Source organism: Ochotona princeps, chromosome X (assembly GCF_030435755.1).
Source record: "Ochotona princeps isolate mOchPri1 chromosome X, mOchPri1.hap1, whole genome shotgun sequence".
NCBI lineage: Eukaryota > Metazoa > Chordata > Mammalia > Lagomorpha > Ochotonidae > Ochotona > Ochotona princeps.
Genome location: NC_080865.1, coordinates 51,751,202 through 51,764,482, shown reverse-complemented (window position 1 = coordinate 51,764,482; position 13,281 = coordinate 51,751,202). Strand labels below are relative to the sequence as shown.

Below are 13,281 nucleotides of genomic sequence, written 5' to 3'. Positions count from 1 at the left end.
GCCCCCTCCATTCCTGGTTCTCATGTGTGCTGGTTGGGCGCTGCTGTCACATCTGTTGCAGGTAACCTCACTTTGGCATTCTGTACTGTGTACTGGTTTTTGTCGTGACCAAACCTGGCTCGACCCACACTCTGTTCTAGTGCTCGGATTTGCCAGTGGATGACATGAACTGATTCAGCCTGGTCTGCCCCAACCCATGCCAAATGTAAGCCAGTGGGAAACTTTCCATGGCCTATTCTGGGCTGTTTCCTATCATGCTTCTTACACTTACCTGCCGGGTCTGTGTCCTGCCAGAGGAGTTGCCCAGACTCCTCCATCAGAACCTCTTCCAATGCCAGATTTTGCGCATACCAGAGGGTCCATGAGCCAGCCCTACTCAGTTCACCTCCTGTCCTAGCAGGAACAGTGGCTTTTCCTGACTGGCCTTCAACCCAAACTGGTCCTTGCTGTTGGATGTTTCAGCCCAGCCATGGCTCTTCCATATCCACATACGGCTCACACATGGCTCAGTAGGGGCTGAGATCTAACCTAGTCTTTCCACATCTACCCTGGTCCTCCAGAATACCAGAAGGTGTTGGAGTCTAGCCTGGCTTGGTGTGTCCAGTCCCAGTCCACACTTGTGCCAAGGGAGACTACAACTGTATCCTGATCAGAACGCAGCCCCCATTCCAGCCCACGCGCCCCTTGGTGGGAACCTCAACCCAGCTAGGGTGTCCCCTTAGGTCCCCAACCGGGCCTGTTCACAGCTGTAGATCACGCGCATGCCAGTGGTTGCTCTGACTCAGCTTGGCTCAACACCTCACCTGACCTGACCTGACCTCTGCCTTAGACACTGTGGCTTAGCATTCCTGGCTCATGCAGACCAGTAGGTGCAAGAGCCTAGCTCAGCATGACCTGTGCTCCATCCTGGTTTCTAGTTTTGCTTGTGGGCTAAGGTTTGCTCAGTCCTGCCCAGTACATCCCATTCCATTACCAATTCACATTGGCCAGCTGTTGACGCTACTTTGCCCAGTTTGTCCGACCCCCAGGTCTGGACCACTTGTTCACCAGTGGGAGCTATGACTAGCCAGGGGAGTTTCCCAAGTTCTTCTACTTGATCCACTCCCAGACTCAGTTCTCATGCATGCCATTGGGTTTTAGGCCAGGTCCCAGCAAAGTCTGGCCTTCCATTTGGCCTTGTATGAGCTGGTGAACATTACAGTCCGGCCCACCCCACACCCTATTCAGGATGCACATTTGGGTGCTAATGCCTTGACCAGTCCAGACTGATGGGAGGCTCCTTGGTCACAACTAGCTTAGTCCATCACCACCCCAACTCTTGAGCTAACCAGTGGGTCTAGAATTTCCACAGGGTTTGGCCCACATATCCCCCACGGAATCCACCCCCGAATATGGTTCTTTTGAGTGCTAGTTAATGTCATGGCCCTGCCAAATGTGATCCATCTCCTGATCCTTCATCATGTCAGGCAATAGGATATGATCCTGCTAGACAAGCCCCGAGCCTTAGCTTTTACATGGACTGGTGTTCGGTGGTCAGTATTGTTCAGTGATTACAAGTTCCTGAAGGGAGCAGCCCCTGGAGCCCAGGCAGGCCTAGGGACAGCTCACCACGTGCACATGGTGACTAGAGTCAGGGATCCGAGCATGGAGACACCTCGGCCTGGCACCCACCAGCAGCCAGTAGGCTGCTGGAAATTTCAACTGCCTTTCTAAGAGTTAAAAGTAGCATTCACACTACTTCCAAGTGAGGACTTGACAAGAAGACACCATCTTTGCAGAAGAAAGCCTCATCAGATACCTAATCTTTTGGCACCTGATCTTGGACTCCATAGCCTCCATAAACTATAACCAATAAATATAAGTGTTCATAAACTACTCAGCTTATGATAATTTGTTAAAGCTGCCCAAATGGACTAGCAGACGTAGTATTACTGCTTACAGTGCAGGCATTCAGAGCAACAGCAGATCTGGGAATATGTAGTTAGCGGTGCATGCAACTGTCACAGCACCTAGGAACAGAGACACAGACACATTTTCTGTGGCACTAGCCCTAGTGACTAATACTTGAACTTTATCTCATCTCTAGGGCAGGCCTCTGTTATACTGTGTCATTGCTAGATCTGTGCTTATTTTATATCACATACCCAGAAAGCAGAATTATCATATGCACCAGGTATGTGGCCCTACACTCTGTTAACAATCTACACAATTCTGCTTTCTGGGTATGTGATATTAAATCAGCACAGATCTATCAATGACAGAGTCTAACAGAGGCCTGGGCTCTGGAGATGGGATGCAGCTAACAGCACAGCCAACAGGGATAACAACATGCAGCTACAACTGAAAAATAAGAGAATGGAGGACATATCAGTTACAGTGTAATTTTTGCTATGACGTGGGCTGTAAAATACAGGGTCTACAGCAGTGGCAGTGTGATCCCAGTGATGGTAAGTCAAAACCTTGGTTCCAGATCCAGGAGCCAGAGAAGAAAGCTGTGGCAATGCTGATTCAGAACCTGAAGCAGGGTACAAAACAATGATTGGCCTAGCCAATCAAAACACTAACTACTCAGAGAATCAGCTAGATGGTAGAATGTGGTTCTCTTAGCACTAGTTTCCCAGTAGAAATACTAACAACTTCTAACATACCTTCAGAAGAACTAAAGAAATCTAGTAAGAGATCACACAGCCTCAGAATATACCACAGAATTAAGAAGAAATGCATTGAAGAGGGCAGGAAAGAAAATTTTTCTTTACCTGTATTACTCTTCTCCCATCCCCAGACAGCACAACATAGAGAAATATTCTCCACATGGGAAATACAAGAAGGAAGTCATGACCAGATTTTGCCTTGTTTCTAGCACGAGGCCTGCTTCAGTAAAGCTAAATTGTGTGCATGTCCAACTTCCCCAGCTTCCTGGGTCTACCCTAAGCTTCAGGCCTGTGCCCCCAATTCAGTCTCCAGGCAGTTCTATCCCCAAGCTGGCATTAATGGCCTTAAACTCTGGACTTCTCTCAGTGCCAGGTTAGTTCCAGCAGCCACTGGCTTGGGAATAGTCCCAGCATCAGGTTTGGACCCCTCAACAGGTTGCAGGTCTACATCAGCAGTAGGCTAACTGTTACAGTCAGTCATCAAGTTGGCCCCTGTGGATACAGGCTCCAGATACACCCAGCACCAAACTAGTGCCCTTAGCCCCAGACCCCAGATTAACCTGAGAACTGAGCCTCAAACCCAGACTAGCACCAGAAAAGGCCCAACAGACCCAGATTCCAGGTCTTATCTTGTGAACTCAGTCACCAGATCTCTTCCATTGCCCAACTGACATCTTCTGCCCTGGATTTCAAGTCTAGCACATTTCCAAACCATTGCTACAGAATTGGGGGTACAGTTCCACCCTAAGACCAGGCCAGTCTGAGCAGCTCTGGCCTTGACACCACTCCTAATCCCTGGCTGGTATCCATAGCCCAATCTTCTGGTTCTCTTTAGCATCACTCTGACCCCATTGAATCAGATACCAGGCCAGCCCCTGTACATACAGGCTCTAAACCTACCAGCATTGAGCCAATAACTTTAGCTCTGTGTTTCCAATCCACCACCACATCATGTGAGCTGTCCTAGTATATACCACCAGACCTCAGCACTAGAGCTCTCCGCAAGGATCCAGGCGCTAGGACGGCCCCTGGTTCCCAAGCTCCAGTCTAGTACCTAGGCTTCCCAAACCTAAGCCAGCTTTTGAGGGTATAGACTCCAGCAGAGCATCTATATACCAGGATCCAATTAGCACAAGCAGACTCAGGCTCCACATAGTATGCACAATCAAGGATCTAGGCACCAAACCAGGATCCATGTTTCCAGGTTCCAGACCAAATCCATTTAGAAACAAACTCCATGTCAGTCCCAGCAGAAGGACAGCCTCAGGTTTAGGCCGCACCTTAAGGTCCCATGTTACAGAAGACAGAGTCCAGCCCTGCTGTAACATATTTAGGATCCAATTTCACTCCAGAAGACCCCAGTCCCAGGCTATACACTACAGAACTGAGGCTCTGAGACAAAACCAACCCTGAGAACTCAGGCTCCAGAGCCACCCCAACTAGTCTCAAGTATCAGGCACACCCTAATGTCAGGCCAACTCCCATGGACTCATCTCCAGGCCCATCTAAGTAGGTCCAGGTAACAGGTTCCAAATGAGCAATCTAACATTTTACCTCAAGGAATTATAAAATTGAATAAGCAAAAAAACCTCAAAGTTAACAGAATGAAGAATATGAAAAAGACACAAGCAAATATAAATAAAACAAAGACTAGAGAAACAACAGAAAAGATCAGTAAAACTAAGAGTTAGGGGCCAGCATTGTGGTGCAGTGGGTTTCATCACTGCCTTCATCCTGTATGAGCAGAGATTTGAGTTCTCGCTCTTCTAGTTTAAATCAAGCTCCTGATAATGTGCCTGAGAAGGCAGTGGAAGATGGTCAAGTACTTGGGCCCCTGTGGCCACGGTAGGAAACCTGGATAGAGTCCCAATTTTCTGGCTCCTAGCTTCAACAGGGGTTGCAGAGACTTAAGGAGTGAACCAGCAGACTGAAGATCTGTCTGTCTGTCCCTCTCTGTAAAGCCTTCAAATAAATAAATCTTTAAAAGAAAATTTTTTTAAAAAAATGAGTTGGCTTTCTGAAAAGATGAGAAATACAAGTTTTAGCTAAACTAGGTAATAAAAAAGAAGACTCAAAAATGCAATGAGAAATGAGAGAAGAGATATTATAACCAATAACACAGAAACAAAAAGGATTATAAGAAACTACTACGAGAGGCAGGCAGTTGGTGAAGCAGTTAGACCTCCCTTGGGATGCCCAAATCCCAAATCTGAGTCCCTGATTCAAGTCTTGAATCCTCCACTTCAAATTCCAGCTACCAGCTAATGTGTACACTGGAAGGCAGCAGATGATACAAGTTAAGTACTTGAGTTCCTGCAATCCACATGAGAGACTGAGACTGAGTCCCAGGTTCCTCCCTTCAGCTGGTGAGGGTATCTGAGAAGTGAACCAGCACATGGAAGATCAAGTTCCCCTTGCTCTCGTCTTCACCCTCGCCCCTGCCCTCACCCTCTCCCTCTGTGTCTCTTCTCCTGCCTTTCAGAAAATATGAAATAACAAAAAATTTTAAAAGACTACTATGCATAGTAAGAGATAGCCTAGAAGAAATAAATTCCCCTAGATACATAGAACCTATTGCGACTGAATTATTTCACTTATATGTGAAATCTAAAAAAGTTGAATGCATATAAACAGAGAGTAGAATAATAAGTACTAGGAAAAGAAGGATGGGAGAAGGGGGAAAATGCTGGCCAAAGGGTACAATCTCAATTATGACATGAATAATTTCAGGAGGTCTAACATATAGCTTAGTGAAGTTACATGTGTAAACTCAATTTTGGTAGCCATTCACAAAATACAACAAATCATATTTTAACGCCTATATTTTATAGCCTATATTCCTACTGAACTACAATCCTTTTTTTTTTTGCTTTTTTTTATAGATTATTTATTTGAAAGTCAGAGTTATAGATACAGAGAAATCTTCCATTAGCTGATTCACTCCCTAGATGGTCAGAACAAGCAGGGTTGAGTCAGAAGCTCACCATGTGGTTGGTCAGAGGGGCTCCAGCACTTGAGCCACCTTCAGTTGCTTTTCTCAGGTCATTAGCACAGAGTTGGATTGGAAACGGAGCAGCTGAGGCTTAAACCAGCCCTCATATGCATGGAACACAAGCAGCAGTTTTACCTGATATACCACAATGCTGGCCCCAAATTTTATTTACTGAATCCCATTTAGTGAAGCATTAAAGCCGTTCACTATACTGTAAATTAAAAGTGTTAGCTCCAAAATTAAGGAAGAGAAAGGAAGGAAGGGAAGGCGGGGTGGGGGAAGAAGGAGGAAGGTAAGAAAGGCAGTATTACATTCTTAAAATTGTAATTTATAAACAACATGGAATCTATTCTCTTTGCAATAATTATCACATTAACATGAGAACTGTATTGTAGTAATCACCATGCATTTGCTGTGTTCCTGAGAATCTAATGTATTAATCATAAATTAATCAACAAATATCTTTTAAATTTTGCTAGAATACAATGTTGTTTCTCAGTTGGACCTCAATAAATTGGGAGGGGAGAGAGAAAAAAATTCCCAGAGTCACACACCTTCCCCCTCTACATGAAAACCCCAAATTTATCATTTACCCAAAAACTATTAATAGCTACAAATCATAAACTCAAGTGTCCTGCTAGCTTTTCAATACCTAAGCAAATATCTAACATAAGATACGTAGGAAAAAAAAGTTTATTTCAGCTCACAATTTTGGAAGTTCTCAATTTCACACAGGGCAGGGCCCCCTTGGTTCAGCCGCCCGATGAGGCCAAAGGGCAGCAACAGCAGACTATGTGTGGAGGATCTCAAGGCAAGTCAGGAAGCAGAAAGAACAACTAGCTCCAACTCAGGTTTTGGAACAACCCTCAGGAGGGAATTAACTATTGCGACCACACTCCCAGCAATCTCAGGATCTGCCATTACTCCACCTCCTTGATTATAACTGGATTAAGTTCTCCACTTTCTTAGCGAAATTTGCAGTTTGGGGATTTAATCATCTGCATGAGTTGAAGAACTAAAAGATATTTGAACTATAGTACTCAACAACTTCTTTTTCGTACTACCACCTATTATGGCAACGTAGATTCATTACTGATCTACTCCTGTTCTTGAGTTTGTTTGGCAGACCTACAGAGAGCGTTCACTCCCCCAAAGAGCTGCAACAGCTAAGGTTGAGCCTTAGCCAGGAGCCAGGAATTCCATCAGGCTATCCCATGTGGGAGGCAGCAAACTCAGCATTTCAGGTATCACTCACCGTCTTTCAGTGTGTATTAGCAGGAAGCTAGTTGGGAAGGGATGTGATTCAATCTCAGGCACTACACTACGGTATGCAGAATCCCAGGTAGCATCTTAACCTGCAGTGCCACTATAGCAGTCCCTAATCCTGATCATTGAGGGTATAAAATTACCTACATTAGAAGACTTTTTTCTGAGAATTAAATAAAACCCATCAGAAGTCTGACACAGTGCTCAATAAATAGTAGCCACATTTTTATATCAAGAATTGTATTATAAACAAATTTGCTCTCAGCCTGTGATACTAATGAAGAATGGCATTTGTCTGAAACACTCCACTCCTCCCAAACCTTTCAAATGAAGGTCAGTCCTCCCTCCAGCCATTCCACCCAATTCAAGCAGTCAGGAAAAGTGCTCAGTAGACTATATTAACTGTCTTTAGTTACCCAGCAAACTGCCTGACTCTCCTCTATCTTACTTCTCGCTAATACTTTCCGAGGCTTCAAAAATAACACAGAATGCTCTTTTCGTACCTTGGCCTCACAAAAGCCTTCTTACACCCCAAGTTCTCCAATAATCTTACCCACGTCTACCTCTCACCTCCAAGATACTAAAACTCCAAAATTTATCTGACTAAAAATTGAATGGGATTTTTTTTTCCTCTCTTACTTTAAATTTGCTCTTCTTTCTCACTTTCACACTATGCTCCTCAATCTCCAAGCAGGCAAGGCTATAACTTCTATCTTCCATCTCATTTTCCAGTCTGCACAACTATTTGGATAAACTCCCTGGCTCTTCTATCATTCCCACCAAGCACCCTCTAAGCTGTGGGCATTGCTAGAGAAACAATGGTGGATCCAGACCATATGGACCCTCATTTCTCAGCAATTTTTTTATTCAATGTCTATAGACCCTTACTGAATTTCCTACACTCCATTTCCATGCTGAAGTTCTTTTTTTTTTTTTAAGATTTACTTATTTTACCACAAAGTCAGATGTACAGAGAGGAGGAGAGACAGAAAGGAAGATCCTCTGTCCGATGATTCACTCCCCAAGTGAGCTGCAACAGCTGGTGCGCGCTGATCCGATGCCGGGAATCAGGAACCTCTTCCGGGTCTCCCACACAGGTGCAGGGTCCCAATGCATTGGGCCGTCCTCGACTGCTTTCCCAGGCCACAAGCAGGGAGCTGGATGGGAAGTGGAGCTGCCAGGATTAGAACCAGCGCCCATATGGCATCCCGGGGCATTCAAGGTGGACTTTTAGCCGCTAGGCCACGCCGCTGGGCCCATGCTGAAGTTCTTAGAGGCTCATCTACTTTTTTCCTTTTTTGGTAGACAACCTAATACTTAAAAGGCAAAGACATCCAAGTGAGCTCCCTTAATTCCCTTCCTTTGTTCTTCAGAATCTCTCTGTCTCCACCTTTCATCTCCACCAGTTCTGGCCTCGAAAGCTCAGGGCATCTCCTCTCTGCCAAAGATAATCCTCCTATTTTTCCTCTTGATTTTACTACTTCTTTATGAAATATGGTTCAGGGCCCAGCGGCGTGGCCTAGCGGCTAAAGTCCTCGCCTTGAATGCCCTGGGATCCCATATGGGCGCTGGTTCTAATCCCGGCAGCTCCACTTCCCATCCAGCTCCCTGCTTGTGGCCTGGGAAAGCAGTCGAGGACGGCCCAAAGCTTTGGGACCCTGCACCCGCGTGGGAAACCTGGAAGAGGTTCCTGGTTCCCGGCTTCGGATCGGCGTAGCAGTGGCCCGTTGCGGCTCACTTGGGGAGTGAAACATCAGATGGAAGATCTTCCTCTCTGTCTCTCCTCCTCTCTATATATCCAGCTTTCCAATAATAATAATAATAATAATAAAAAGAAATATGGTTCAAAGTCTAGGCTCTAAACTCAGACAATGTGATTTCAGATCTAGCTCTACCACTTGCTATGTGTTATACTATCTTTCTAAGCCTTGGTTTGCTTACTATAAAGATTAATTGCGGGGCTTGGCAGCGTGGCCTAGTGGCTAAGGTCCTCGCCTTGATCCCATGTGGCTGCTGGTTCTAATCCCGGCAGCTCCACTTCCTCTCTGTCTCTCCTCCTCTCAGTATATCTGACTTTGTAATAAAGATAAAATAAATCCTAAAAAAAAGAAAAGAAAAAAGATTAATTGCAATACCTACACATAATACTACTGTGAAACAGACAAAAAGGCAACATAAATCGCTTAGCAAAATGCACAGCACATAGTAAATGCTCAATAACAAAATAGCTATCATTGCTATTACCATCTTTTTAAAATATATATATATTCTTATCTGAAAGGCAGAATTACCAAAAGGAGAGTCAAAGAGAAAAATCTTTCATCAACTGGTGCACTCCCCAAATGACCACAACAGTTGGAGCTGAGCTGACCTGAAGCCACGAGCCAGCAGCATCTTCCAGATCTAACATGTAGGTGCAGGATCCCAAGGACTTCAGTCATCCTCCACTGCTTTTCCAGGCCATAACCAAGGATCTGGATTGGAAGTAGAGTAACCAAGACACAAACTGGTGCCCATATGGAATGCCGGCATTGAAAGGGGGAGATTGATCAACTGAGCAACTGCACTAGTATGAACCAGCAGATGGGAGCTCTCTGCCTGTACCTCTCTTCTCTAAATTAATTTTAAAAGAAACTTTTCTGGAATTTGCTACACATATTCCAAGATTTCTTTCTTTCTTTCTACCATCAAACTTCTCTAAGGAATAACATACATCCTCCTGCCTGAGGAAGCAAGTGGCAGAAAGACCATGGAGTCAAATATGCTTGTGTTTGAAACTGAATTTCTATTTAGCAGCTGCATAATCTAGAGCAAGCAGTTTCTCTGAGCATAACATTTTCCATCAGTGAAATGGGTATACTATCCATCCCTTAAGTTCACCAAGAGGACTAACTGAAAAAAAAAATATATATATATATATATATGTATATGTAAAGCAAATGAACAAAAGCAAGCACTAAACGAATGACAGTTCTCTATGCCTCATCCTCTCCTGAACCCCCTACAATCTGGCTCTCTCTTTATCAGAAAGTATTATATCTCCTTAGCTGTCTTCAGCTCTTACCACAACCAGCATCATTCACAACTTTGAGAAAATTATTTAATTTCTCAAAGCCTTAATTTTTCATCTGCAAAATGGCAGCAATAATATCTATCACATAAAGTCTTTACAAAAATAAATAAAGTGTAGAATTTTTTAGCCTAGTGCCTGACCTCTAGTAAACACTTAATAAATGGTGGTTGATGGCGAATTCATGGTCAAATCAAAGAACTGTTCAAGTTTCTCCTTCTCTAGGCTTCAGGCACAATGCACTATCCTGATCTGCCTTTGAACCCTGACTGTTCCTTCTGTCTTTGCACCTGCTCCATGAACTGCTTATGCTCTTCAAATCACATGTGAGTTCTTTCTCCTTTGAACCATAAGAGCACTTTGTACTTCTCTTGAGATAAGGCACCAGCCTTACTCTGTATCACAGTCCCTTGCATTATAAATTGTGTCTCTACTGCTTAATTTCATTTATTTTCATCTGCCAATTATTTGTTCATGTACGAATGACTGAGTGTCTAATATAAGGCACAGCTACGTGAGGTACTAAGTATACAAAACTTAATAATTATTTTTCCCAAGGCCTCTATGATTTAGGAAAGTAGAACAGGTGAGTAAATAGTTCATTTTTGCAGAATAGGAAATACTAAGGCTAAGGGAGCAATGTTGTGGTGCAGTACATTAAGCAGACTGTGACACGGGCATCCCACAGCCAAGTGCCATTTTGACTTTCGGCTGCTCTGTTTCCCATCCAGCTACCTGTTAATTGTATCTAGGAAGGCAGCAGAATATGGACCAACAATTGAGCCCCTGCTACCCATGTGGAAGACCCAAATGAAGTTCCTGGCTCCTGGCTTTGGCCTATCCCAGCACTCGATAGAACAGTCATTTGGGGAGTGAACTAGCAGATGGAATACATCTTTCTCTTTATTTCTCTCCCTGAAACTCTGCCTTTTAAATTTACAATAAATGAATAAATAAAGCTAAACACAAAAGAAATACTACAGTTAAGAGTAAGCCCAGGTTCTCTAAGAGCACCAAGGACTCCTTGAATTAGACTAGCGAAGAAAAGGCGTTTTGTGCTTACCAAAGGGGAGGCTGTACACAAATATGGCAAATGCATGGATGAACCATAAATAGGAAATAACTGAATAATGGTGGCTAGGAACATTTTAAGCCCAGAGAAGCACCAAGTAAAAAGTCATGGGTGGCGAGGTTATTCAATATTGATGTAAGGAGACTTTCTATCAAGAGATGAACTTGAAGCAATGAAACTGAGAAGCAAAGGGCAGGGCAGGGTGCTCTGAACAAAAATGGGGGTGACCTGGGCTAGGAAGCAGATGTTATAAGTTTTTTTTTTAATTAATCTATTTTTATGGTAAAATCAGACATACACAGCAGAGGAGAGACAGAGAAGAAGATCTTCTCTCCAATGATTCACTCCCCAAGTGGCCGCAATGGCTGGAGCTGAGCCAATCCAAAGCCAGGAGCCGGAGCCTCTTCAGGGTCTCCCATGTGAGTGCAGGGTCCCAAGGCTTTAGGGCTATCGTCTACTGCCTTCCCAGGCCACAAGCAGGGAGCTGGGATTAGAACCGGCGCTCTTATGGTATTCAAGCGCTTGCAAGGCAAGGACTCTAGCCACTAGGCTACCATGCTGGGCAAGATGTTAGAAGGTTTTAAACAGGAGAGACACAAACCAGATTTATATTTTAGTATAAATATTCTGGCAATTCAGGGGAAAATTCATCCTATGGGGAGTATATTACAGGTAGTCAAGTTAGGAGGGTATAACAATAATTCAGATAAATTATGTGAGAATCAAAAATTATGTGAGAATAATGAATCCAGATAGACATTAAGTCGCTATAAAATAAACTTCAACTGGACTTAATTATTGATACTTATATCTCCGGCACCTGGCAGAATATTTTACACTTAAAGTCCGATACGTCAATATTTATAAGACTACAGCTATTAAAGCCGAACATCTGCAAACAGCAGAGTCACTTCCTGTAATCTGATTCCGAAGTAAAGACCTTTTCCCCATTACAGACCTCAAAACAAACTTCGGTTATTCGAACCCAAAGACTATAAACCCTGCCACTGCGGATCTGTTTGACCCGTAAGTAATGTTTGAATAAAGTCCTTCGCAGGGGTCACGAAGCCCCGCCCCGTGCACAGAAACAAACAGTAAGAATTCTTTTCTCTTCCTCCCAGCTCCTGACCCAAACGCCGGCTGTGTGCCCCGCCGCGGTGCCAGGCATTTTCCCTCAGCCGTTCCCCAGTTTCCGGCAGGGGACAGAGGACAGAGAAGTGTCCCTGACCGAGACAGCTGTAATGAGCTTCAAACGTATCACGACTCCAGAATGCTCACTGTTGCTGTCTCTAGCCTGTCCGGTGCTGCAAGACTCCCTTCGGAAGGTAAGAGGATCCCTTCTGCAGATCCTGGGATGCTAGCGGGCACTCTGAGAAACTAAAGTTTGTTTTCACTTACCCTAACGACCGCCATATCTACGACCCTCTCCGTTCAGGTTTTCTTACGGAGAACGAAGAGGGACAAACTAGTTCCGCTCTCTTTCCCTCACCATAGCCCCGCCCTGTTCCGTCCTTCTATCTGCTTCCGCCCTTTGTGAGTCCTCCCAAAGCTGCTCCAGCGGCAGGTACAGTTAGCTGATTTGATGTTTCTAGTGTTTTTTTTTTTTTTTTTTATTGCAACCAACCCTCAAAGTTCACGATGAAAATCTTTCAGAATATTCTCCACCGTCTAGCTGAAAGTTCTCTTGGGTACACAACTTTTCATTACTTTTCTTTGTTTCTGGTATGTACAATTTGTATAGATAACGACGCAAAGCCCAACTTCAGCTGCCTTAGTGAATGACTGCAAGTAGATACAGTCACAGAGGAACAAGTGAGCAACTTCACTCATTATAAAACTCTCACGAAACGTCACAAGTGCAAAGTAAAATTGCTGTGGCTTCCGTTATCAAGCTTATGGTTTTTTTTATTTTGGTTTGTTTTAGTTTGTTTTGGGGTTTTGTTGTTGTTGTTGTTATTGTTTTCAGGAGAAAAGGAGGCATCGATGCTTATCACAGAGGACTCATTACTAGGAAGGAAAAGCAGATGCACTACACAGGGGAGAGGGTGTGAGGTTACTGATTTAAATAGGTAAGGGAAAACCCTGATAAAGTTGAGGAAAATCCGGGAGGAATTTAATGAAGAGTGTTCCACACAAGGACTAGCGTAGGGAAACACCAGAATGGCTGGAGTGGCCAATACAGGAGTAGTGAAATAGTTCACAGTGTAGGAGCTGTGTGTACCACCTCAAG

The 13,281-nt window shown here is 44.1% G+C and overlaps 1 protein-coding gene across 1 annotated transcript in view; it reads right to left on the bottom strand.

Moving 5' to 3' along the window:
• The window catches only part of APOOL (apolipoprotein O like), a 76,243-nt gene extending 63,708 nt beyond the window's left edge, over positions 1-12,535 (bottom strand). Inside the window, exon 1 of the mRNA XM_058658645.1 lies at positions 12,450-12,535. Coding sequence (XP_058514628.1) covers positions 12,450-12,464 — 15 coding nt within the window. The 5' untranslated portion in view covers positions 12,465-12,535. The remainder of the gene's footprint in view (positions 1-12,449) is intronic.
• Positions 12,536-13,281: the final 746 nt, after the last annotated feature.